Source organism: Ixodes scapularis, unplaced genomic scaffold, assembly GCF_016920785.2.
Source record: "Ixodes scapularis isolate PalLabHiFi unplaced genomic scaffold, ASM1692078v2 PGA_scaffold7__128_contigs__length_106722199, whole genome shotgun sequence".
Lineage (NCBI taxonomy): Eukaryota > Metazoa > Arthropoda > Arachnida > Ixodida > Ixodidae > Ixodes > Ixodes scapularis.
The window spans coordinates 49,780,951-49,806,503 of record NW_024609882.1 but is presented as its reverse complement, the minus strand read 5'-3'; the positions used below and the strand labels follow the sequence as shown (position 1 = coordinate 49,806,503).

General features: G+C 42.5%; 1 protein-coding gene and 1 non-coding gene across 2 annotated transcripts in view; both read left to right on the top strand.

Moving 5' to 3' along the window:
• The window catches only part of LOC115324113 (Down syndrome cell adhesion molecule homolog), a 198,498-nt gene that overhangs the window by 156,833 nt on the left and 16,112 nt on the right, over nucleotides 1–25,553 (top strand). The window contains exons 12-19 of the mRNA XM_042286225.1: nucleotides 411–558; nucleotides 2,064–2,212; nucleotides 5,307–5,438; nucleotides 10,499–10,657; nucleotides 12,195–12,265; nucleotides 13,369–13,582; nucleotides 17,147–17,251; nucleotides 18,019–18,213. Coding sequence (XP_042142159.1) covers nucleotides 411–558; nucleotides 2,064–2,212; nucleotides 5,307–5,438; nucleotides 10,499–10,657; nucleotides 12,195–12,265; nucleotides 13,369–13,582; nucleotides 17,147–17,251; nucleotides 18,019–18,213 — 1,173 coding nt within the window. The remainder of the gene's footprint in view (nucleotides 1–410; nucleotides 559–2,063; nucleotides 2,213–5,306; nucleotides 5,439–10,498; nucleotides 10,658–12,194; nucleotides 12,266–13,368; nucleotides 13,583–17,146; nucleotides 17,252–18,018; nucleotides 18,214–25,553) is intronic.
• On the top strand, nucleotides 8,019–8,091 carry Trnaa-ugc. Its single transcript has one exon. It is a non-coding gene; the product is annotated as a tRNA-Ala (tRNA).

Sequence of the window (25,553 nt, the reverse complement as noted above, 5' to 3'; positions counted from 1 at the left end):
AGTAGGATAAACTGCATTTTCTGCGGGAACGTATTTTTATTTTTAAAGTTAACTAAATGAGCATATTTTCTGCGTATACAGTATACCGTATTAAATATGTATTAACGAAGACGGCTTGGATAAACTTTAGCGGTTTTTTTTTGGTGGAAATAAGAACACATAAAATTTATTTAAAGTGTTTAACGGTAATAACTAGCTTTTCTGGATCTGTGATGTTAACTTTCTTAGTGCAGCATCATAAATGGTTGCTGGATGGGAAACAAATTAACACCCTTGAAAGTCTGTCTGTTTTTTCTTCTAAACATGGCTGAAACCCATTACCTGCGACATATGCATCGGCTAAATATTTGAACAGTATCCGGTTGAAGCTATGTTTTGATTCTACAAGCGATCTACAAACGTCTGACCAGGTAGCCCGCGGCTGGCGAGCAAAGAATCTACGAGCACAGCCAAGAGAGGCAGTACGGTGCACCTGGATTGTGAACCACAAGGCGACACTCCGATGAGATTTTGGTGGCTCAAAGACGGAGTACCGGTGGCCGCTGTGAACGATCGCAGGTACGACAATGTTTAAGTTGCTCATGCGAAATTTAAAAAGACGCGGTGATGCGGTCAGAAATACAAGCCAAACTTTATAAATTCTTTTCGGATTAGTGAACAATTTCTTCTGTAAAAAGAACACCACTCTCAGCTGACCGGTGCCTATACATCATATGCAACCGTATGTTTTTTAGTAACGGTGATGGAGAGGATGGCACATTGGGGTCTCTCTATGTGCTTCATAAATAGGATTACGTGTTTTCAAGCTCATTTTTTTGTGAAATTCGGGGAGTGTTTTTCGCTGGCTCCTCGGGGTTTATCGAAGTTTCTTTTTATGATACTCAAACTTGTTCGAAATTCGAGTTTTCTTTTTACTGTGTTATTTTTTCAATATAAATATAGATAATGTTCGGATGAAAACGTACACTAAATTCATAAAAAAAACATCACCGGTATCGAAATGTCTTTCTGCAGCTGCATTTTACATTGTCGCCCTGGCGATTGGCAGTACTAAGTGTCCCACGACAAATTGTGAAAAGAACCGTTACTTCAATGAACGTCAGTAATTTGAAATTTCGAAACCTCAAGCTGGACGCATAAAACCTTCAGCCACCCTCCCCATCCTATGAAATCTACAGTTTCACATCTTTAACAGTTATAAAAACACAGCCCCTCCTCCCTTTAAGAAACCCCAATGGTATGTTCAAAACTCGAAATTCGGAGGTTTTCAGATTAATCCGAACTGTCGAAAATTATACTGACGAGGATTTTTCGGAGCTTTCCAAACTTGTTCATAAACACAGAACCCTATTCATAATGCATAGTGCATGCTGGTGAAGATCTTGGTTACTGAGTGGGGATAGATGTATAAAACGTTCTAACGCCTATCGCCCACCCTAGTATATGTCTTGTTACTGCTCTGTACGGCGCAGGCACGGCGTACAATATTTCGGAGACAGGGGCATCTCCGCATGCTCAGAGTGATGCCATCGTTGCTCAGTTGCTAAGGATAGGAGCTCTTAAGTGGCGACTACTAGAACAGCCCATAAAATTAAGGAACTCAGTGTTAGGAACACTGAGTTCCCTAAAACGTGCCTGTTCAATACCTTAGAGTTAAGGAGGGCGAGGCGCTGAATTTGCCGCGTCACTTGCGGGACTGCAGCCTCAGCGTTTGGCTGAGACTGGCGAAAGCTGACGCATCAGTTTACTTTGAACTGCGCCCTGCAAAGGCAACCGATAGGCTACGTAGGAGATCGAACATTATGACATTGTTTGTTTGGAGGTGATGTTCGTTTGGAGGTGATGTTCCATCCTGCAATAAACTGAGAACGAAATCATTATTCATCTAGCTATCACCTGTGCCAACGTTAAGGGTATGAGCTATTCTATATTACCCCTCTGGGTGGTTGAACTGCTTAAAGAGAGGTCAAATATTGGTATTCCGCTGCGGCGCTGTGGACTCGCACCCTGGGGATTGTGATGCTGAAGAGAAAAACGGATGGAACTTGTGAAATGTGACGCAGGTATTCTCAGAGGGAACACGAGGAGTTGAAGAGGCCAAGGTCAAGGCTTACAATTGTTGATGTGCAAAAGACAGATAACGCCATGTTCACGTGCCATGCCTCCAACGACTACGGGGAGGATACAACGAGTATCCAAGTGGTTGTTCAAGGTAGGTGAATGTCGAAAATCTGCGTTTTTCTAAGGTACGCTCTGCTTTATATGGCAGGTATCACATATACATCACAACGATTAGTGTTCCTGGAGAATGACCGACAAAGAGGGAGAGAGAGAGAAAAATAGAAAGAGAGACCGACGGTTCTGTATCTTTGTACTGAAATCTTTCTGAGTACCATGCTAAACAAAGTTGCTTTTCGAACTTCTGGGAAGGGTACGATGTCAACTATTTTATGCTAATGGGATGAAAAAATACTTGGAAATAACGAACACGACAACCGTTAAGGCTCTTTTTTTTCTTCATTAAATTAGCTGATGTTTGTAGACTGACGGAAAGTTAGTGTGCTTTTTGAACTCACCAACGTTTCGCGAAATAGTAAAACGCTTTATTTTGTCCTTTATGAATTTATTAATACTCTCACCCCACTATCGAGCTTTTACGGGATTAAAAAGCTGTTTAAAGAAAACAAAAGAAAGTACCAATAATCTGAAAACACAGTTCAGACAAGACTGGGACTACATATGAAAATTACGTACATGATAGCGGGAAAAAACCTGACTGTAGTATAGCTGGTTTCTTGCTTAGCAGTGCCTATGACACAATGACCTCCAAAACTAAACGGTTTGAAAAGCAATCATTTGCAGAAAATGTAGTACGACGTGAATCATCAACAGTGTACGCAGAAAACAGCAGCAACACGACAGGGTTCAGATAAAATACCCGAGGTTAGCCACTGAGCACTAAGATTTCCACTTTTGAGTAAGTCACGGATTGAAAAAAAAAAGAGTCAAAGTAACAATATCTTGCCAATTCTAGCTTTTCCAATAAGAATCATTCCCCTTCTTTTATTTTGTTTTTCCTCTCTCTAGTGTTAACAATTCAATATCGTCTGTCTCGTATTCTTCCTCGTTCCCCTCGCCGAATGTGACATCTGATCTTTTATAGTACAGGAAACCACACGCCGTTCCTTGTTTCCACACGTAATTAGTTCGCCTTCTCTTGCTCTCAACCTTAATAACTTTAAAAACAAGCTTTTATTGAACTGCACATCAATGAACTACCATCTGTTTAACCTTACTACAGTCAGTTTTCCATCTGAAGCCTTTTTCTTTTGCTGTAGTCTGGGGCAAATATTGTTGATTTATAATATTTTATACATTTACTTATATTCTAGAAACTCTCCTGGTTTAGGAAAGTTGTTACAATAGGTAAAAAAACTAAAATAACGAACTAAACAAACCTCGTCACAAATGACGAGGAAACAAAGTTGACCTAATGCGAAACGCCAAAAACAATCATCTTAAGATATGCAAAATGGATAGTTTGGATTTACTGGAAGTCTGTTTTTGCAAACTTTTTAGGAATGCACTAGAAAGATTTAATGTTTGTTATTTAAGCGGCCAGGTAATTGTAATTGTTCTTTTCTACTCTAAACGTCGGGTGTGCATCAGCAAAGTAAATTTGGCCCGCTAATATTCAATGTTTACATTAATGATAAAGTTTATGTTTGCCAACAGTCACGTGTTGTCATGAATGCTGACGACACTTGTATGATTCTCTCTGGGACGAATATGAATGAACTTAGAGTTAACGCAAATGCTGTCTTGACATTACTTTTAGAGAGAGAAGAGAATGGACTGAAAATAAATTAGGCCAATTCAAAATATATTGTATTTATATCCATAAATAAGTGCACTGATATCAGTTAGACTGTAAATATTGGTAGGAGCCGGATTGAAATAGTAAATCAGCTTAAAATGCTAGGTATCATTTGCTGTTGGAACATATGCAGTGGGATGATCACGACGAATGCTTAGCATATTAACTATGATAATAAAGCTTATTAGCTGAGATAAAAAAAACAGAATTGCTCTCTCAGGTTAATATGCTAGAACCTCCGAAATAAAAAGCTCAAAAATGTATTTATACTGTTTCCATTCAGTTGGTATTATATATATATATAATATATCCAAAATTACACTTGCGCACTACGGGGCAAAAATAAACCGTTTTTTTGTTGCTTTTAGATAACAACTTGGGATCACACCTGTCGTAATGAAAATCTTTCATACGGCATAGTCGTCTAGGTACATGATAGACATCAATGTAATACGTTTTTCAATTTTTTTTTTCCGATTAAATACGTATGGCTGAATATTATTTATCAACCAAGGCAGTGGATTTGATATCCTGTTATCGGTAGGGTTCCGTGTTTAGGATGAATACAAAAAACACTCGTCGGTAAAAATAATTTTTTTGCATTCGTATTTATACTAAGATCACGGAATTTGAAGCTCAGGATGGCAAAATAAAAGCAAAATAAGACGGTATTGAATCAATTGCGTGATAGCACAAGGTAACTGTTCTTGAGAAGAGACATTTCAGCTTTCCTTGAAATTTCAGACTATCAAAGGGAGTTCGCCGTTAATCTCGTCAAGGTTCATTCAGAACGATTCATTGCACTTCTGGGTCACGACAAAAGCCACTTTACAGCTTCCAAACTATTTGCGCTTTTTAGAGGAAGGAGAAGTTGCCTTTGTATTGAAGTAAAATTTATTAACTTGTAGATTTTAATAGGAGGAGGGCAGGGTGGGGCAGCAGGATCTTACTTGCTTCCCAGTTACTACTTCCAGAAGTTTATATTTTTCGAACTATTGAGGTTAATTAGAGCAACACCTATTTATAATGTTTGTCATGGAACGGTTGGGCAAAACTGTCAAAGCCGATGCAGACATAGCATTCGATACAGGTGAGTTCTTGTGAATTTGGCGTACGTTTGCGTCCGGATGTGAGTAGGGAACAAATAAAGTCGTTTGGAGAAAATCCTATCCGAACATTTTCTTCACCTTATGTGTTTGATGAACCCGATAAAATGACATCTGGACCACGCTTTTTTGTTTACATTATACAGTCTAATTAATGCACACGTACGTCTACTTTCCCCTATATTATATTAGTCGCGTAAGCACAGCCCTTACAGCTCTAGCGGACGTTTTGCCTCTGCCGGCTTGGATGCGTGTTCCACCCCGCTACTTGGGTCATTATCTCCGTTCCTCAGCTCCTTCTTTTGTTCAACTATTTCTTCCAGATGTTCCGGACGTTCCGGCAGACGTCGAGGTGGGCGAGGCTTCTAGTCGATATGTTCGTCTGAGTTGGATCGAGCCATTCGGAGGAAACCTGCCCATCACACAGTACCTGCTACGCTGGACCAACAAAGAAGGTGGGCATAAAAGGAGAGCCAAAAAGCGTCGTTTAGAGAGCTACCGTAAAAACGGAGTGAGGTAATGGCTGTTGTTCGTTTTGCCTTTACCAAGTTCAAGCTTTCCATGGAGTTTGTCGTTGCTTTGAGTATATTCGGCAATTAAAAATAACTCTGTTTTGTTATAGTGAATTATTTGAAGTAGTAACTAAAAGCTCTGTATCTGCTAAGTTTATTTCGGGTATCATGTTTATTAGTAATCACAATGCTTCAGAGTGCTAGATATCTGACCATTTTTTCATTTTGTTTTATAATACAGAGGTTTTTTATCACACTTTCATTTCGGCTATATCACGTTTACTTTGTACCATTTCTGTAAAAAAAAAATATTATAAAAGTGTTTCCAGACATACGTCCTGGAATGTTCGATTTATTCGATATTGTAATGCATAGAACGTGGTTCGGCCTACTGCTCTTCGCCAAGAGTATCCTATATATGTAGGCGTTTTCTTTGTTTGTATCTCAACTCCTCACATCTCGTCTGGGCACGACCACGGTGACAGACCTAAACGAAATTTATCGCTTCAAACACTAAAAGTTGCGCGTGATCTATAGTGTCCCATACGACTCATGTACGGAGGAATTGTTTAGACGGCTTGATTTATTAACAGTTTATAACTTGTATAGCTATAAACTTATCTCCGGCTACGGAAATCAAACATGCGAGGGCTTACCCAAATGTAGCTGAATGGATTTCTGGAGCGCGGTCCGTTCATAGTACCAGTGTCCGCCGTTAGCAACGGTTAGCGGCACCCATTCCGAGTTAGTTTGCAGACCGCTGTTCTCTGCTTAAGTTCAAGCGGCATGCTGTGGATTTCTGTCCCAAGCTAAAATCATTCATCGGTTTTTTTGTTTTTGCAAGGTATGATTTTAGAGGAACTTTAGGAGTTGAAAAGCCTGTGAGCTGCTTACTTCCAGGAAAAGTTGCTTTCTTCCGGTGGCTTCATACCTGTCTGCTCAATGCGCCATCCAGCCCCCTATAGCGGAGATCAGTGTTCAACACGTCCTAGACTCCGCCATCTTTGCCTCCCGACACCCAAGCACTGAGGCCTTCCCAGTCTAGGAGGTGTCGCTACGGTGCCCTCTCTTTCTCTCGCCGCCCGTCTGCTTCAGCGGCCGCGTGATGCCTTATGTACGAGAAGCGTTGGAGCGATAAAAAGAAAGAAAAAAAAAATGTTAGCTAATTGCGGTCAATAGGGGAAACATCGTAGAACAAAACAGAAAGGGGAAAGAAAACACTTCTCTGGGAAACCACATTCATTCTACCGGGTGATTCAAGGAGACGGCCGGCTCTTTAAATCGACCGGAAAATTCGGTTTCTTAAACTATCGCGCTACGACTTTGTGCAGCGTTGCCCACAGATGGTGCATTTTCTTTTTTTTTTTAATTTGCAAAGAGCGAACTTACCTGAAAAAAAAGTAAAGTAAGAAAAAGGCTTAGCTCCTATGGAAACGCAGCGACGCCACCGGTCTGCAAACAACACGGGGCCGTTTCGCACGGGAGAGAAGAGATGGCGCAAGCGGTCGCGACGCCAACTACCGCAAACGAACGAGCAGACGACGCCGAGAGCCGGCGTATTTAGCAGACAAGATACTGCAGTTCTTTGCTGTTACCGCGCCTGTTTTTGTTTCTGTGACTGTCGCCGCCCGCGAAACGCGCGCCGTTTTTCAGTCGAAAAGGTTGTCTGCTAAAGACGCTGGCTCTCGGCGCCGTATGCTCGTTCGTTTGCGGCGTTCGTTGCGCCATCTCTTGTGTCCCGTGCGAAACGGCGCCGTGTTGTTTGAAGACCGGTGGCGTCGCTGCGTTTGCATAGGAGCTAAGCCTTTATCTTTCTTTACTTTTTCCTCACGTAAGTTCGCTTTTTGCAAATTTTACAAAAAAAAAAAGCACCATCTGTGGGCAACGCTGCACAAAGTCGTAGCGCGATAGGTTAGGAAACCGAATTTTCCGGTCGATTTAAAGAGCCTGCCGTCTCCTTGAATCACCCGGTAGAAGCCTATTTCTCAGTTGTGTCTAACCAGGGGCTCTAGCATGGAAACTTGGAGAAAGCGTCGGCGAGGAATTCAGCAGCTGCGACTGGCCAGAGCCGCATTTGACCTTGGCGTTGAGCAGTAGCGGAGGTTGAATTCCTCGTCGACTTTTTCGCCAACAGTCTAGATGAGGGCCCAAAGGGCCGTAATCTACACGGCGGGACCAAGGAACTGGGACATCGAAACTCGCTAATATTAGTCAGCGGTGCAGAGTTGGCCAATCGCAACAGGGGCCATGTCCCGGTACATTTCTCTCGTTCTTAATTTGGTTGTCTGCAGGCCACCCACCATGGGTCTTCGGCCCCTCTGCGGTTTGGCTGCAGATTAATGTTTCTCCTTTGTCCCTCCTGTTCGTCTTCTCCAGGGATTATTTTCGTCATTCTTGTGGAGCTCGCTTGCACCTTTGCTTTTAATTGCATTATAATTATAACCTTAAATTTGCAAGCTTCATTCTTGTTGGTGTGAGTCTGGTGGCGGTTGATAAAACCCGTTTGCTCTAGTGACGTCTAACCCCTGGTTAGCTCAGTTGGTAGAGCGCTCCACCTGCACTGGAGAGGTCCCGGGTTCGATACCCGGACCAGGCGGTGGCTTTTCGGTCGCTCACAAGTCCCCTAGCTGTGTTTGGAGATTTATGTTTGTCCTTTGTCCCTCTTGTTCTTCTTCGCCAGGGATTAATTTCGCCATTCTTGTACAGTTCGCTTGCACCTTTGCATTTCATTGCATTATAATTATAAATATTAGAAGCGTTGGCGAATGGCCCGTGCTATCTGTATGACGAGGCCTGCAAAGGTAGCGGTCGCGAATAGTCTTCCAGTTCGGTGCGCTGCCGCCTTTGCTGTGGCTTCTTTCTATTCTCCCATATGAAAAAAAATGTTTTGAAAAGAAATCGTTTTGGGAATGTAAAAGGTCCTTCAAATCAGACATTTAAAAAAAATGAATGATCTTGAGGCGTTTGGGAAAAATCACAACATGCAGACAGAACTTTAGCAGATGACGCCGGTCGGCAAACTTACTCGGAGAGATGCCGCTAAGTATTACTGGCGGCGGAAGCTGGTACTACGAACACCCCGCCCTCCAGAAATTCATCCCGGTTACTTTTGGGTTCCCCCTCGTACATGCATGCTGAAACGATTTCAGAATTATGAAACTTGACAAAATATAATCCAAGGAGGGGAATGCTGGTGAATGACCACTAATAAAACATCATACGGAAATCAGATTCTGACTCCCACTTTACCACAACTGTTAAATCACCTTGCAAGTAACTACCAAGATACATATAGAGCTTTCCTTAAATGAATAAGAAGCTTCACACAAACATAAATTTTGACATGAACAAAACAAGGCGAAATTGAGGCCGACGTAGGGCGTTGGTGTTGTTTGTTATTTGTTGTTGGATATAAATTATGTACTTTATTTTGCCTTTACCCTTACGGTACTTTTTCTTAGTTGCTGCACTTTAATATAATTTCTTTTTAATAGTATCACTTTACACAAAATAATTTATGTTTCTGTGCATCTTTTTTAATATATACTACTCAGCAAATGATTTATATGGGAATATTTCGAAACAACACATAATATTTTGTGCGTGATTTATTTTTCTTCATGTTCTTAGCTCCTGGCACACTATGTATAGTCTGAAAGTATTAATTATAAACTACTTAATTTTTTTTTCCTGCTGCCACTGTCTTCTAAAGGGGGGGGGGGGGCGATGACGATGTCAAGCTCCGCGATCAGCTCTTTCTCCTAAACTCTTTTCTAGTTTCATGTTGAAATGAGAATATAAAATGAATTTGAATGAAAATTTTATATCAAAATACAGCTTGACATCTGAAGTATTTGTGGCGCAAGAAGATCTACAAATATTAGGCATATCTAGTTGCAGTTTATTACACAGAAAGGTTTATTTCTTACCAAAGGTTACAGGGTGCAATATGTTCAGATGTTATAGAAGGTCGCGTTGCAAACTACCTAAGATGTTTGGCATGGATTTGTTCTTATATTATCTAGGAAGTACTTCTTTATGTGAAGAAATTATAAATACAACTAAGCAAAAGATTGCGGAAGTACAATCACAGGAACCCTAATATAGCATAAATTGAGGCCATAAATTGTCGAAAATTGAGCAACATAAGCTTTATTATTGTGCGTAACAACAGATTTTATGATATACGTGTGTCCCTCTCAGTGTTGTAGGCGGTACCGAAAAAAACTAACAAAATACGTTACTCGTTACTTGCAAATTAAAGCGACGAATTACCGACCTACGCAAATATAAAAGGGAACACGTTACCGTTACCATTGCCGTTACCGTTAAAAAGTAACGCATGGTACTTTTGCGTTACTTTTTTAAATTATGAATTCACAAGTTTCATTTTTTCGACGTTGCAGGTATTTATTAGCGCCATATGTCAAGAAATATTATGCCCATTCAGAAACTGAACATGATTACCTTGACGTTCTTACGGTTTCACCAAAATACTCACAAGAAAAAACGCAACGAAAAACCCAAAACATACATTTATATGACTTGGCGCCTAAAAGCAAGAAAAACATTGAACTGATATATATATATATATATATATATATATATATATATATATATATATATTTAGTCACGCACGTTACTCATCAGGCACGTTACTATATTTAGTCACGCACGTTACATCAATCAGGCACGTTACTTCAAAATAAGTAACGCTAGTACCTTACCCTTTACCATTTTGAAAAAAGTAACGAGTACGCTAAAACGTTACCGGAAAAAGTAACCTTTTCCCGGTAATGCCGTTGCTAGTAACCTGTTACCAGCGACACTGGTTTACTTCCTTCCTTTTTTATTTGTTACATTTTACTGTTATACATGGTATATATGCTAGTGGTAACCACAAAAGTAATTAGATTGCAGGTTCCCGAAAATGCGAAGCCTTTATACCGATTCCAAACCTCTGAAACAAGCACTCACATTTAAAATACGCCTCCTTCTTCCAGGTTCCTGGGAAGACAGCGTCTCCGTATCCGGGACGGAGACCAAGGTTACGGTACGAGGTCTGGAGCCGTCCACGTCCTACCTGTTTCAGCTGAGGGCAGAAAATAGACTTGGAGCTGGCCGCTACACCGGAACCTTGGAAGTACAAACCGATGATGAACGTAAGAAAATGAATGAAGCCTGCTTTTTCTGGAACATTTTAGGGCAGAATACTAAAACAGAAATAAGCAAATGAATTATTTAGTGTATTATGTTCAACTGTTCCACTACAACACAATTAATTCCATTCAATTCAAACTTCATTTTTTCAGGTATACACTAGAGGGACCTCCAGACAAAAACCTGCTATATAAGCAGCTGTGGTCCCGTAACAAGGACAGCAGCAACTTCACGAAACAAATATAATGCAGTCTGTTAAGTATAATATTACAAATTAATACATATTTTCACACTATAGAGTTTACCACAACGTCAAGCCAAAATGTAAATTTCCAAAAAGAAATTTATGACTTTAAGCAAAGCGTGCGCGAAGTTTATTTTTAGGAAGAGTGAAAACAATGCTACTATGAAGATGCCATTAATTTAAGAATGTTGGAATGTTGTAGGTGAAGTGAATGAAGACTATAGTTGGTCCGATTTCGAGAAACCAACCGTTTCTCTGGATAACATGAATTGATAGTGGTTTCATGTAAAGTTAGTTCGGAAGTGCGTTATAAAAAATTCACAAACGAATAAAATCAGAAGCGCATTGAATGAAGTATAAGGAACTCATAGGAGTGTTCGACACGAATTACTTTATAGTTATGAAATAAGGATTCAGTAGGAAAGTTATGAGAAACATCCGCAATATAACTCAATATTTTTTTAAAGTAATCGAATGCTATTTAATTTTGTCTCTGTAGTTGCTCCCCATACAAAGTGACAGTATTTCAAATGGGGATCGAATAAGACGCGTATTATATTTTTAGCTTCATGTTTAGTGGCAAAAAACTTCGGCACCTAGCAACTGCCCCCACAACTTGAGAAAGGTTTTTCGTTAAATATTCAATGTTGTAATTCCATGTGGTAGAGTGGTAAATGTGTTTTAAGTGAATTCATTATTGTCATAACTATTGTGTTTCTACGGGGAAGAGCAAGTGTTTAGTACTTGTGTTTCATTCACGTTGAATTAGGATTGGTGTCCAAAGCTAAGTTTCATGAGTATACATACATTGAGAACTGCAGCAATAGTTTTTGTGCGTTGTGGCTCATAAAAACACGCATGAACAAAAAATTAATTTTTTTTAATTATTATGGAAAGAAAGCGTCGGCGTAAGAAATAGAAAAATGCAATGCAGAAAAACAAAAATGACACGCAATATATTTATCTTCAATCTAAGTTAACCGCCCCGGAAGTGTTTAGGTTTCATATATCCAGCTCTAAACACCTGTAATCCCGGAGAAAAAAAACAATACAAAAGTATTATTTTCAGCCTAAATCCCCGCTCTATACCTCAAACCACAGCTACCTTTAAATTCTACTGCTAAGGTGTAAATCACGTGAAAGCTGCTGGGGTATGCCAGAATTTGACTGCGTGCAAATTGCTATAGCAAAGATCGTAACTTAATAGAAACTTCATTTTTTGTTTCGGTGCCCATATGCTATAAAACGAGCGCGTGGAAGCCGGTTTTGAGCGATATTTCATATTTGTTTTCTAGCGCCTCGGAATGCCCCCACGAACGTTCAACTTACTGCTGTAGACTCCCGGACATTTGAAGTAAAGTTCGAGGTAAGCAGCTTTGGAACTCCACAATCTTATTAAAAACAGACGCAAACAGACACACATACTTTAAGTTAACAATATATTATGAGAATTATATAAGCCAGTACTTTCTAAACTTTGCTACCTTACGACGCATCAAAATATAATGCACTAGTCCCCGAGACAACGAAAAAAGGACACCTTTTACATAGGACTTTCCAAAGCAGATACAATGCTGCAACATATGGAACGATTTGCACGTTTTTCTTTGTCCGCCAATCTTGACGTTTTCGAGGTGCATGAGCCCGTTTACGCTTCTTACGGCAATTTTGTTTCTAAATGTATTCCGTGAATAATAATTTTTCTGTTTTATAAAATGAGAGCAAGGTTCGCTCTAAATTTTGAAGGAACATTTAATTGGTGTAAATTTTACACCAATCATGGTTTTACAAATAGATATAGCGGGGGAACACTTCGTGCTAAATTTAGCAGCGATATTTAATTGATCTCTTTACATCGAATTCATATTTTTCCACTAAGCTCAGAAATTGAGCCGCGAGAGGCGGACGCACGGAGTTCCATGATTTTTTGGCCAGGAAAAATACAGTTCCATTTATTAAGGCAAAAGCCTTAATGTCTCATCGTTTACTCGACCTTTAAATTTATTGGGCGAAAACACGTCGAGACACTAAAGGTACGAAAACCGGCGACAGGAAAGTTACCGAAACCCATGGTTCGCCACTGGACCACGAGGTGGTGGTACTTGTTCCCGAATCGGCGGACGCTCTATATTCCTCTGAAAAGATTTTTCGCTCTTGTCCCTCGGCTGGCGTCGAACCAGCGACCTTTCCTGCAGTAGTCCGGCACGGTACCCCTCCGCGTTAGACTGCTGAACTATTTATGGAGGGGTACCACCACATCCATAAATCATGTGTCTGTCTTTAATGCATCGGCGCTCGGGCTTTCGCCGTTCAGTCGTCTTAGTGATAACATAAGAGATTCTGTGCTTTTACTGAATCAAACGACGCAAAATCAGTCTGAAGGGTTAGTATACGAGGCTTCCTGACCAGCTCGTGCTTGTACTTTCCACTGTTTTAATGTCCTGTCGCGTCTCAATCCGATGTCCCCAGGATGTGTCCGGTGCCGGCCGCGTGGATGGCTACTACGTGGCGTACCGGCGAGACGGGTCGCCGGAACCGCTGCGCTACCAGACTCTGCACGAGCGCGTGGGCGTCGTGTCCGGTCTGGACAGGGACACGCTCTACGAGGTTCAGGTGCAGGCCTACAACGCCAAGGGCCCCGGACCACCTTCCAGGACCCACGCCGTCCGCACACTGGTCGCAGGTCTGTACGCCCAACAGCCGACATCGGACGGACGAGCAAGCTGCTGCAGTGTTTGAGCAATACCAAATAGAAGACAAGGCCTGCACCTCTCCTTCCCATATGTCATAACTAGCGGACCCACGCAGCTACGCCTAGCTCGCGTCAGTGTCAACGCCAGTGCGGCTTGCAGCGTCTTACAACGATCGCGACGGTAGCACGTAGCGACACCTGTGGAATGCATCCTCTACTTTGCGGCGTACTCTAGTCATGCTTAAACCTGTTCCCCGCTTCTCGAGCATCCACTAATGAGGACGTCATGCACTGACCTTTTCTTCTCAGTATTGTTAGTTTGAAACGACGCGAGCAGTTTATTCACACCATGTGGTAGGGATAAGGCTTTAAACACAGATGTCACGCCAAAAGTGTAACAAAAAAGTGCATTCCGCAAATTATCCCCTAAATATAGCGGCGAAACGTAAAATTACCGGCAAGACGTAACAAGTATAGAGAGGCTGCCTCATGTTATGTGTGCCCCAGCTAAATTATGGAATTTAAGCACTCTCAATGTTTCCAAGACCCGAGACCTGGGAACAAAACTAAGTGGACAAGACACACAGAAATCTGAAGTCTCTGCAGTTGAAGACGTTGAAAGTTCTCTAGCTCGCCGGAATGTCTTGTTTTTCCATGCACCCTCACTTATCTTAGTTTTTTTTTTTGTATACATCCTTTATGTGTTCTGACATTACACAAAAGCAATTGTCCGTGCGTCAACGTGCCGGTTAGGAGCTCTAGCAACCAGGCATTATCATCAACGGAGGGGACATGGGGAAAGACGCGGATGGAAGTACGTTTGGACCTATAAATAAGCTTTTCAATCTGATACTAAGCCATATGAAGACAAGCTTGATGTTTTAACAATATATCACATCGCTGGCCTCTTCTTTGTGTACACGCTTATTTTTGGCCTTGTTAGCCAGGGGGCTCACTCCATACATTTTGCAGTGATTAAACGCCCCCTGAGTGTTCTGTTTGCAGAAAGGTAGCAACTCTATTTAATTTCATCCGGGGGATGTCGAAACTAAAAGCACGAGTTGGTTACTCTGAACACTAAGCCGTGTATAAAGACAGTTTGGTCAAAGAGAGGAGCCGGCGAAAGTCGGTGGTGGAGCGGCGAAAGTCGGGGCGCCGCTAGCGCCGCATATTTCCCCCCGGGATTAGCTTGCGAAGTAAGAATTCCCTGGGATGGGCCTTGAAGAATTCGCCTAGCGCGTTGCAGGTATTTTTTTTATTTGTGGATGCGGCTCAGACTGCATAAATGTATAATTGTGAGAAATTCGTGAAAAAGTTGAGTTTCAATGTGCTGAGTGCGTTTACAGTGCCAGAAAAGGTGACATTGGCGCGAAAAATATTCTGAAGCATGAAGCGACACTGCGACTGTGGGGTGCCCGTTCCTGGTTTGGGCCACAAATCCCACGGAGCCAAATCTCCAGCTTTTACTGCCCACCCCGTCGTGGCCGCAGGACGTGACGACAGCGTCACGTGCGTTGCAATTTCATTTACGAAAAGTCGCGAATTTCAACTTAGTGTGCTGAAATGAAACATTTTAATACGTCCTTACCTAGAAATTGTAATTGGAAGGTATTTGTTAAGCTAATTTCCTCCGCAAGGGTGAGATTTGATGCTAGTAGTTGGTCATAAGAGCTGTTAATTATCGCATCCAAGGTCATTGAAACAATTTCGGCCAATGACGTACCCAATTTTTGCCCTTTTCTTACCAATTCTTGATCAAATTCTCTACATATACAACTCTGCCTTGAACAAAGCCTGTACTGCGCGAGCAGGCCGGCTGGCTATTGTAGCTTCTGCTACCCTCAAACTTAAACTTTAAAATAAGGAGTTTTTAATTATAGGCATTTTGGAAAGCGTACGCTCAATCGCTGCCTCTCCGGGAGTTTGCGGAACCTGGTTTCAATGATATCAATTTGTAAAAGACAACCGTTTAATGAGGACGAATGCATAAGGTGAAGCCCTACCGTCTTGCAATTGGCATTACCGCTGCGTCATAATGTACTCAATATAAGATAATTATTTTAAAATTAGATTAGCCGCGGTATAGGCGGGCGGTATTTCGCCCTAATGGGTATACATTCTCAGAGACAAAAAAAAAAAAAAAGAAGTTCTCCTCCTCAACCGATGAGGCCTCACAATTTCAGAAATACATCAGTTGCGCTTCAAAATGAATTAGGTTTTTAAGGACAGATTCATGACTGGTGATGAGGATGCACCGTGGCATGGTATGCATTAAAGAAGCTCTGAAAGTGTACAATGGCAGAGAAGCCTGCAGGCATACTGTTCTGCCTTAGAGTGGCTGTGCGAATGACGGATCTCATTTTATACACCTTCACCAGTGGCGTACCAATTTGTTTCTTGAATGGGGGGGGGGGGGGGCAAACCAGATCCCCCCCTTCCCCCCCCCCCCCCCCAAAAGCCCGGGGACGGTGCCCTAGGCATCCCTTGGGCGCCGCCGGCCAGTGCTTGCCCTGCCCAGTGGCGGCTGTTTCAGGGGGGGGGGGGGGTGCAAACATATGCCTTGATCCCCCCCTCCCCCCCCCCCCCCTTATTAGAACTGGGGGGAAGGCGGGGCAAGTGCCGCCCTTGCCCCCCGATTGGTACGCCCATGGTCTTGGCAGTATCGAAGGTGAGAGCTCCTGCGCTTTAATGAACGTGTCGACTGAGTAGCCTTGGGTATTCGAATGTAAGACCGTTCGTCGTTCGCAATGAACACATCACCTTAGCCATCACGGAGACCGCGCGGATTTCCGAAATAACAATCAGTCTGAGCTAGAACTGCGGGTACGTAAAGCTTTATGGTGAGATATTCGGCACAGTGTGCCGTTTTCAGTTAAATGGCTTGGTGTGTGTGTCATCTGAAGTCAGTAACTGACGAAAAGATGCGGGTCGTTGCTTGACAAGTTCACGCATCTCAATTCGATATCCTTTCTTGAGAGTCATCGTTTCCCAATGCCGTGCCCTTATTGGCCGCAAATGTTCCTTACGTTTCTTAAGCTGTCTCTACAAAGTTTTAGAATACAAGGCCTCCACGCTTTCGGAACAGTATCCAGCTTTGGGCTTAGCACTGCTCTTGCGCAGAAATTCTGCGCTTGCGCAGTTTGACTCGGAAGATCTCTGCAGGATACAGGACGTTGGGGTCCCTATTCTAAAGCTCCCTGTTGGCTCTATATGGTACGAGTGGCCTCCCACGTCGTTTTTTTCTTGTTTTAGTTGCTTTTGGGAGGGGTTGCGGCTTACTCCGGAACAACTGTCAACTAATATTTGGTCTTTGTTTAAAGGCCAACCTACAGAATACTCTTTTTTTGGACGCAAACCGTTTCCAGTTTCCTTCTCCCCACTCCTACTCGGACTCCTTTCCCCTCCTCTCCTTATAAGAGCGGATTTTTGCGCTGCTCCTAGCAGAAAGGAAGAGGGTTTCCCTCTTACTCAAAGGAAAATAAGGAATTGTGGGAGAGTTTCCTCCTTTCCGGTGGTTCGTGGGCCTTTAAGTACACTTCGTTTCTCTGATTTCAGATCCCCCACCGCCACCAACCTACCGCGTCGCTGGCACCTCAGCGCGGACCATCTCACTCGTTTGGGAGCACCCCACAATCAGCTTGGACGACCCACCCATTCGAAGTGAGCAAGCTTGAACCATTATACCTTTTTTTAATAACATGAATGGAGGAGCTGGCTGCCGAAACGAGCAAATTAGATTAATCAAGCGGAGCAACATGCGTAACATTTTCAGGCCGACCCCAAACCAAAGACGACGACTGATTGCCCGAGAAGCGGGCTCGCTGCGCCATCTCGTGATAGGTTACAAAAGCAGGCGACGTCTTTGAGCATGTGCGGCATGCTGCTTGCTGTGCCCATGGAGAGATGGCGCCACAATCACAAGTCTCGTGCGACAGCGTCATTTGACTTTAAGCCAGCTCTTGAAAATCTTACACATTGTTAAAATATGTCACAGACACGAAGCTACGCGGCAAATATCACAAAGTAAAATTCAATCTAAAAAAAAGGGGGGGTGGGAGTTCAATTCAAGAGGATTGGAGTGGCTCGCAATATAGGTCTACCTGCAATGCTCAAGCAATGATTGACATGAGCGATCAAAATAACACATAAAATGCGTTTGATATGTCACTTGATACACTACTCGCGTATCATCATCAGTGTTATTCATCCTTCTATGTGACATAATATAGGTATTCACCGTTTTGCACCATACTCTTCGTTCAAATTAAATCTTTGTTTTTGCGCCTGTTATATAAAATATCCGATTGACTATTTTAAGTTGAGGAGGGCTTTAAATCTTCTTATAGGCATACTGAGTGTACCACTGGGAGCATGATAAAGAAAAACAGTATACTATGTTGCAGAAGTTGTTGGCTTCTCTCGCACAGCTTACTACATCTTGTGGAGAGTCGACGGCGCAGCGGAGGAGCAGTGGCGAGAGCAATCCGTCGGCTCGGACCGCAATGGCTTCGCCCTTTCTGGTCTGGCATGTGGCACGCGGCATCAGCTACGCATGCGCGCTGCGAGCGACGTCGGTAGGGGACCCGAGGGACACCTCCTGACCGCTTCCACCGAAGGCGGTCGTAAGTTGGGCGGAACCTTGTTTCCTCTTTTTTGTAGCAAATTATGGCTGACAACTGTCCTGTTATTTCGTTTTGTTTTTACAGTGAGCAGCATAAGTAGCTCGTGTATGATGCTGTCACTTTTTTTTTTTTTTTGCCGTTTGCCCATACGAATTGATGTTAGCAACTATTTGTACGACTTTATTTGGTGAAATCTACTTCGTTACCTTTTTAAGTACTGCGACAGCCGACACTAAGCACATCATCAACTCAATCGAGCTGCGCAAATAATGCCTCGTCACGGCGCTCTTTGTTTTCGTGAGATTGCTCTTCTCGGTTAAACCAATCGCTTAAAATAAAAATCGCAGAATAGCGACTGAACCAATGGACCTTTTCCACATACCGACGGCACCAGGCGGTGGCTGCAAGAACTAAAAATCGAGGAAGTGACCTACCTGCGTTACCAATCGATAATGGGAGCTACGCTACCAGTTTTTTCGCTCTCTGAGCAGCGGCGCCAGCCCAACGCGAGTTTAAAGAGGAGCATCCGTGGCGTCCACCCAAACGTCGTGTTTTCCTTTCCGTCGACGGTCGACGTTCTTTTTTTTTTTGTGTGTGTGTGTAACACAATTATATATATGCTGCAGTTACGTGTTCTACTCGCTGATATACAGCCTCCTTCCGAATTTCCTCGATTTTTCGTTCCGACTTCCGCCGCTTGGCATCGGGCGCCCGCGCGTGCGCAGAACGCTTCTCGGAAAAGGTCCATTGGTTCATTCGATGAGAGCAAACGCAGAAACGGAATGAGCGCCGTGACGATGCGCTTTTTGCGCTGCTTGATTGGCACCGTCGGATAGTGTCGCCTGCTTCGGTCGGACTTAAAATGGAAGAGAGCACAGAGAAGTACAGAAAAAATAATTTCAAACTGTGTTTGTAAAAACGATAAAAATAAGTTTCGGTTGCTTATATTTATGTGGTTCGTGCACACGTATGAAAGTTTACGCGGTCTAAAACGTCAAACGAGCTGCGTAGGGTTTTCAGGCAAATGTCAATCAATCTGCGTTACAAAAAAAAAATGGTATCAATCTTTATGTTTAATATTTTGCCATGCATGGAACATAGATTCTAATAAGCGATCGTTTACCTTTTACATTCCTGCGTGATATTAAAAAGTCGTTTTGAAGAAATCAAGAAAAAAACTGATGTTTAATGATGTACATCACCTTCTTACAATTGGACATAACCATGCATCACGGAGAGTATCGGCATGCGGTAACTGCATCGCGAAACGGGGGACATTATTTTAGCCGGCGCAGAGGTTGGTTCGATTCCAGGAGCGGTTTGCTATCAATACGTGTATTTCTCCCGGTGGCTAAGTCACCCGTACGAATTTATTTTTTAATGTTTAATATGAGGTTTTTTGGAGAGAAGAAACTACTGTCCCAGCCTATTCCGCTCAGCAGCATAGGTTTTCCACGCTTAATACATTTTTCTCCCATAAATAACTTTCCATGCCGCTCCTAAAGTATTATCCGACGGAATGCAACGAGAAGGCCGGAACGCGTAGCTTTCGATGCATGCTGCTTTACCTAGACGCTGATAAAACTGCAGAGTGGAGAGGGGGCTGAGAGAATGTACAATTTCTTCGATGTGCCCTGCACCTCCACAAACCGCATTAGTGTAGCTTACACGGATTCTTTTAAACAAATCTAAGAATAAAAACAAACACCCTGTATAACGGAAATCCATTCCATCTAACAAAACAATGCAACATGATAGAAACTTTTATAGAACTGAGACACAGATACATAACACATATGCAACAATAAAAGCCACATCATTAGGGATAAAAATGTCTACTGAATGCAAAAACAAGCACTCTAAGGACTACACAAACAACAAGCATCATCATATCTTACTTTACGGAAACAGAACAGTATATACCCAAGAAAATATAACAAGGCGAGTCACGCACATCAAATAAAACAAGGATGAATTTTGATGGTATAAAGTATAATACAACGCTTTATTGTGATTAGAAAGCTTAGAGAAAGTTTATATCGCTGCCTACCAGTGGTGCTCTACATTCTTTTTTATTTTAAATAAAGGGAACGATTTTGCATAGTTCATAGAGGGCATGTCATGTAATAGACCAATTATTTGATAGTGTATACTCTGCCTTCCTTAATTTGTCCTTGTTTAACGTAAGGCTTCTTTTAACATGACGGAACAGGTACAATTCTTCTGCTGCAACTGGGGTGGCGTATAACCTTTTTCGAGAAATGGATTGAAATGATTTGAATAGCATACTTGATTTGCCTTTAAGATCTTGTATTTAATAAAAGTGGTTCCGTCCGCAGTGCCATTATTCTCTCCCCCCCCCCCCCTCTTCCCCCCTAATTTTCGAGTATGCGTAGAACCTTTTCTTGTATGATTAGTAATTTATGGTAACCGGATAGTGTAGTTGTGCTCCGTATAAAAATTCAATAACACATTTTGAAAAAAAAGGAGCAATACAATGTTTCAACCAGACTTGTACACGTTACTGAAAAATAGTAAGGAATTACATTTACAATTACTCAAGGATCAATTGTAATTTATTACAATTACAATTACCCTCCCATAAAAGTAACTGACCATTACCCCAAAAAGTAATCCGTTACTTTCGTGGCGTTACTTTTAACATTATTGTCCTCAAGTAAGAAACAAAGGGAAGGGGGTTATTCAAGCTCTTATTGTTGCTACCTGTTCCATTTAATGACCTTGAGTATTTTGAGCAACAGCTGGCGCTCGAAAGTCTCATCAGACATTTTGCGTTATTTCTTATTCAATATGTCGAGTGCTACGCTGGACGCCATTCGAGCTGAGGCACTGGATGGGAGTACCATATTGTTCCTTACGAACGCTTCATGCATTCGTGAGCTTTGAGCATTGAGCTTTTCCAGCGAAGCAAGGGAAGTACTATTTACCCCGAATGTAGAGCAAAGTTTTGTCGTTGCAGCCGTAGCCTGCTATTCGAGAGAATTAGTAGATCTTTCCGATACCCGCGATAACTGTACCCGATAACGATATGATGCATACGCAAAGACGGCGGCAAAGTATCGGATATCGTTATGGGAGTCATCGGACCGATCTATTAAAATTCTACATTGTCTAAATCGCGAAGCAGTAGAAGTCATCAATAGCAAAACATAGTTGTAACAGTAAGATGATAATTAAATAATAAATAAGAGTTGGCTCGATATTTTTTTTTTCCTTTGGTTCTGAACAGTTTGAGCCTCACTTGAGACGTTGTTGATTAAAAAAAGTTTCCAGTATATAAATATAAGTAATAAAAAAAGGACACCCATAACAACAATTAATTAGAACGTAGGTTAAAACAGGGAAATGTAAACGCACGTTTGCCGTGTGTACCTTTCTTGGTGCCGTTCAAGAACGCACGGAGCACGGACCGACTGCAGTTTACGCAGATAGACGTCCGCTGATGCCACTGGCATCAAAGGGTAGAGTACTAAGTAGGCCGCGCCATGGCCCCACCCACGAATTCCACTCGCTCCTCCCCAAGCCCAGAATATCAAGTCTACACCAGCCACCATTATGTTTTATTTGTAAAATATCTGCTTGAGATAAGACGCGTCCTGCTGGGGCAAAACAGGAAGAAGAAAGGAAGACTATTACCATTTTCTAAGTGCCTGCAAAAAGCTGACTCACAAAAACGGTAGGGTAGACGGAGCGTTGTCTCGTGTTGTGACATTAGGGAATTGTAGTAGACCGTTCCCGCAGCCCGCTAAGCACCAGGATAGCGCTCCGTAATCCGCCGCAAGACCTTGAACTATGCAGAGAATGCTGGCGGCGCGCATGCGCAGCTGCGGCATTTTCTTCGGGGACACCGTAGCGGAGGAGAAAAACGATCTACTACAATTCCCTAATATGAAACCATAACTGAGAAGGACATTGTTAATTCTTTTCAGTGCACTTACCGCCTCGAGCTTCTCGAAGAGGCGCACAATCACTTGGTGTCCTCCTCTCTCCTTCTTCGATCGCAAACAAAAACCAAACGGACTAAAAATAGCGGAAATAACTTGCCCCCTCCCCCTTTTTTGTGTGTAGAATGGTTCATTTAGATTTTTTTGACATTGGTGTTAGGGTCTAAAAAAAAAATACAGTCAGGGGCTTGGTGTTGCAAAAAAAAAAAAAAAAAGGCTTTGCGGAACTGAAGAGTGTTAAGTCTCCCTTTGCGCTGGTCGATTCGCGTGACAGTGTCACTGTGCTCGACTTTGCAAAAATGAAAACAAAAAGCTTTATTTAGATTGGGGGGGTTGGTTTTGACAAAAAAAATGTAACGGATTACAAGGAATCCGTTACGTCAAAAATGTAAGGGAATTACTTTAAAATTACTCTAGAAAATATGTAATTATTCCGTTACTAAATTACTGATAAATGTAACGGATTACAAGTAATTTCGTTACTTGTAACGGATTACGTACAAGTCTGGTTTCAACTAACCAGATCGGAACAAGGCTTGTCACTGCATAAATACCTGCTGCCAAGAAATCGTGAAAATTCTGAGTTTAGTTTGCTTACGCGTGTATTCCATTTTGACTCTTGGATAAACCACACACCCAGATATTTTTTGTCGGTTACTTGTTCTATTAAATCACCTGCAAACCTAATCTTAAGGGAGTTTGTAAGACGCTTTGTTGCTGGTTTAAAAATCACATACTTTGTTTTGCGTGTGTATAATTGTAACCCATTGGAACTCAGCTATTTCGAAAGCTTTACAAGATAGGCGTTTGCCCTTTTCTCCAGGCATTCGAAAGTTACTTCACAAAAAAAAAAATAAAAAAATATTAGCGTCATCCGCATAAATACTCCGGGAAACCAGACATGCTTTCGATATAATTTATATAAACTTGGAAAAGTAACGGGCCTAAATGGAGCCCTGCGGGACATCATGACTTGTTTTTTTTTAATCTTATTTGATTCAAGATTGTAAACTTTCACGTATTGCAGAAAATTTGTTAAATAGCTTTTTAGTAATGCGAGCACGACCCCGCGGAGGCCGTAATGTTCTAGTTTCCGGACTAAAATTGTATGCTGAACGGTGTCGAATGCTTTCCTCAAATCTAAAAACAGTACGAGTGTAATTAACTTGTCTTCAATATTTTCAAGCAATTTCTCCTTTATGTCCATAAGAACTTTCACGATAGATTTTTCCTTTTGGAATTCGTATTGGGCAAGAAATATTACACTATAATTTGTACCAAAAAAAAAATATATATATATATATATTAGGCGTTTTTTTATACACCAACTCAACTCTCCTACGTCACGCCGCGGTGGTGGCGCGCCGGACGCACTTCCGGTCTGGGGCGGTGGGCAGAAGTCGCCGTGCCAGACATGCATTCCTGTGTTCCTTTGGAAGAAACGAGACAAAAAACCTGCCTTCTCGTCAAAATGCTGCGATGGGGGCTTTACAAAGAGTGTCTGGGAAGGTTTGAAGATCAGTTTTCATGTGTTTTTGCACCCTCCGTTCGTCCGAGAACGTCGATAGCAGCCGTGAAAAGGGCAAACCTGACGCTGTCGAACTACGATTGCGTGTGCGGGCCACAATTTGTAGTCGCCAGATGTATTTGCTTTGTTCCAACATGACCGAGAGAAAACCCCCAAGTTGTCCGGACCACCCACGGATTCAGTGCGTCTTCAAATTCACACGGCCGCCTGATCGTTCGAACTTTCGTCTGCTCTTTCAAAGTTGTCTGCTTTTTGTCGTCTGCTCGTTCAAACAAAAGCGGCCCGTAGACCAAACTTTGACCCAGTGATTGCAATAAGAAGTAATTGCAGGCCTCAAAAGACTTAAGTAGGCTCAGTGTAAGCAGTAGATACAAGATGTTGATCATTGGTACCGGTGGCCATCACCTACTTGTTACGCTTTGTCTGTTCCCGCTTCCGATTTTCAGTATCGACGTCGATCATCGCCGCTACCTTCTACACTTTTGCAGCACGAGGGTCGTCGCGACCGAAAATAGCTAGAAGAGTCTCATCATGGTTTTGTACGTCCATTCTGCGGCGGTCATGCAAATACATCGCCGCACGTCAAATTATTTATGCAAAGTTTAGCAGCGTAACGAGCCTTGATGATTTCGCTCAGGCGATTAAAGTGGTAAGACATTGCGATGAGGACGTCGAATCGACAACTCCAACGCGAAAAAGAGTATGCAGACTCACACAGACGCTGACAACGTGACATTTGAATGGTTTGTTGACGCGGGACCCGGTGCTTCTTGCCCGTACTCCACTGCGCGTGCGTTCCAACTGTCGTCTGCTCTTTCAAACTTGGCTGCTTTTTGTCGTCAGTTCGTTCAAACAGCGGCTCGTAAACCAAACATTGACCCGGTAATTGCGATAAGAACTAAGTGCAGGCCTCAAAACACTTTTGAAGGTTGGTTGGAGTAAGTCGGCTAAGTGTAAACAGATACAAGAAGTTGTTGATCATTGTTACCAGTGGCCATCACCGACTTGTAATGCCCGATTCTACTTGAGGTTTTCAGTATCGATGTCCACCATCTCAGCTACGGTCCACGCTTTTGCAGTCCGAGCGACGTCGCGACTGAAAATAGCGAGCAGAATCTCGACGTGGGAGTCAGGTTTTATAGCGCCCATTCTGCGGCGTCCACGTGAAATGAATCGCCGCAAGTCACATTATTCACGCAAAGTTTTGCCTCGATAGTTTTGCTGAAGCCGCTCAAGTAGTCAGACATTGTTAGGAGGACGTAGAATCAACAATTCCAACGCGAAAAAGAGCACGGGGACTCCCACCGACGCCGACAACAACGCAATTCAATGGTTTGTTTATGGGCGACGGCGGGCTTCTTGCCCACCATCCACGGCGCATGCGCGGCGCCAGTGACGTCCACTAGGGGCGCTCCGGTTTGTTTGCAAACATGAGTTGGTGTATACTTTTAAATATTTTACAGATATATTTTGCAGTACAGAAATGGGCCTATAATTTTCGATACTTATTTTACTATCGCCCTTGTGAATAGGAGTAACTTTAGCCAGCTTTGGATCAGTGGGGAAAGTACCGCTCTCTAATATGCTATTCACGAGGTGTGATAGTATGGGGCAAATAATGCTAGCGGCGTGCTTGAGTGGATGAGTCTCAAATGGAGTACGGACCTACGACAGACATTGGCTACTAACGCTAGTTTATTTTAGTTTCACGTGACCTTGAAATACCCGTGGCAGGCAAGGTAACCGCCGGGTGTGATACTAGCAGCAAAGCGGCCTTGATGGGGGACGGGTTTATATTGGGTTAATTCTTGGAATGTTTTTAAGCGAATTGTTTTTCTTATGCTTCC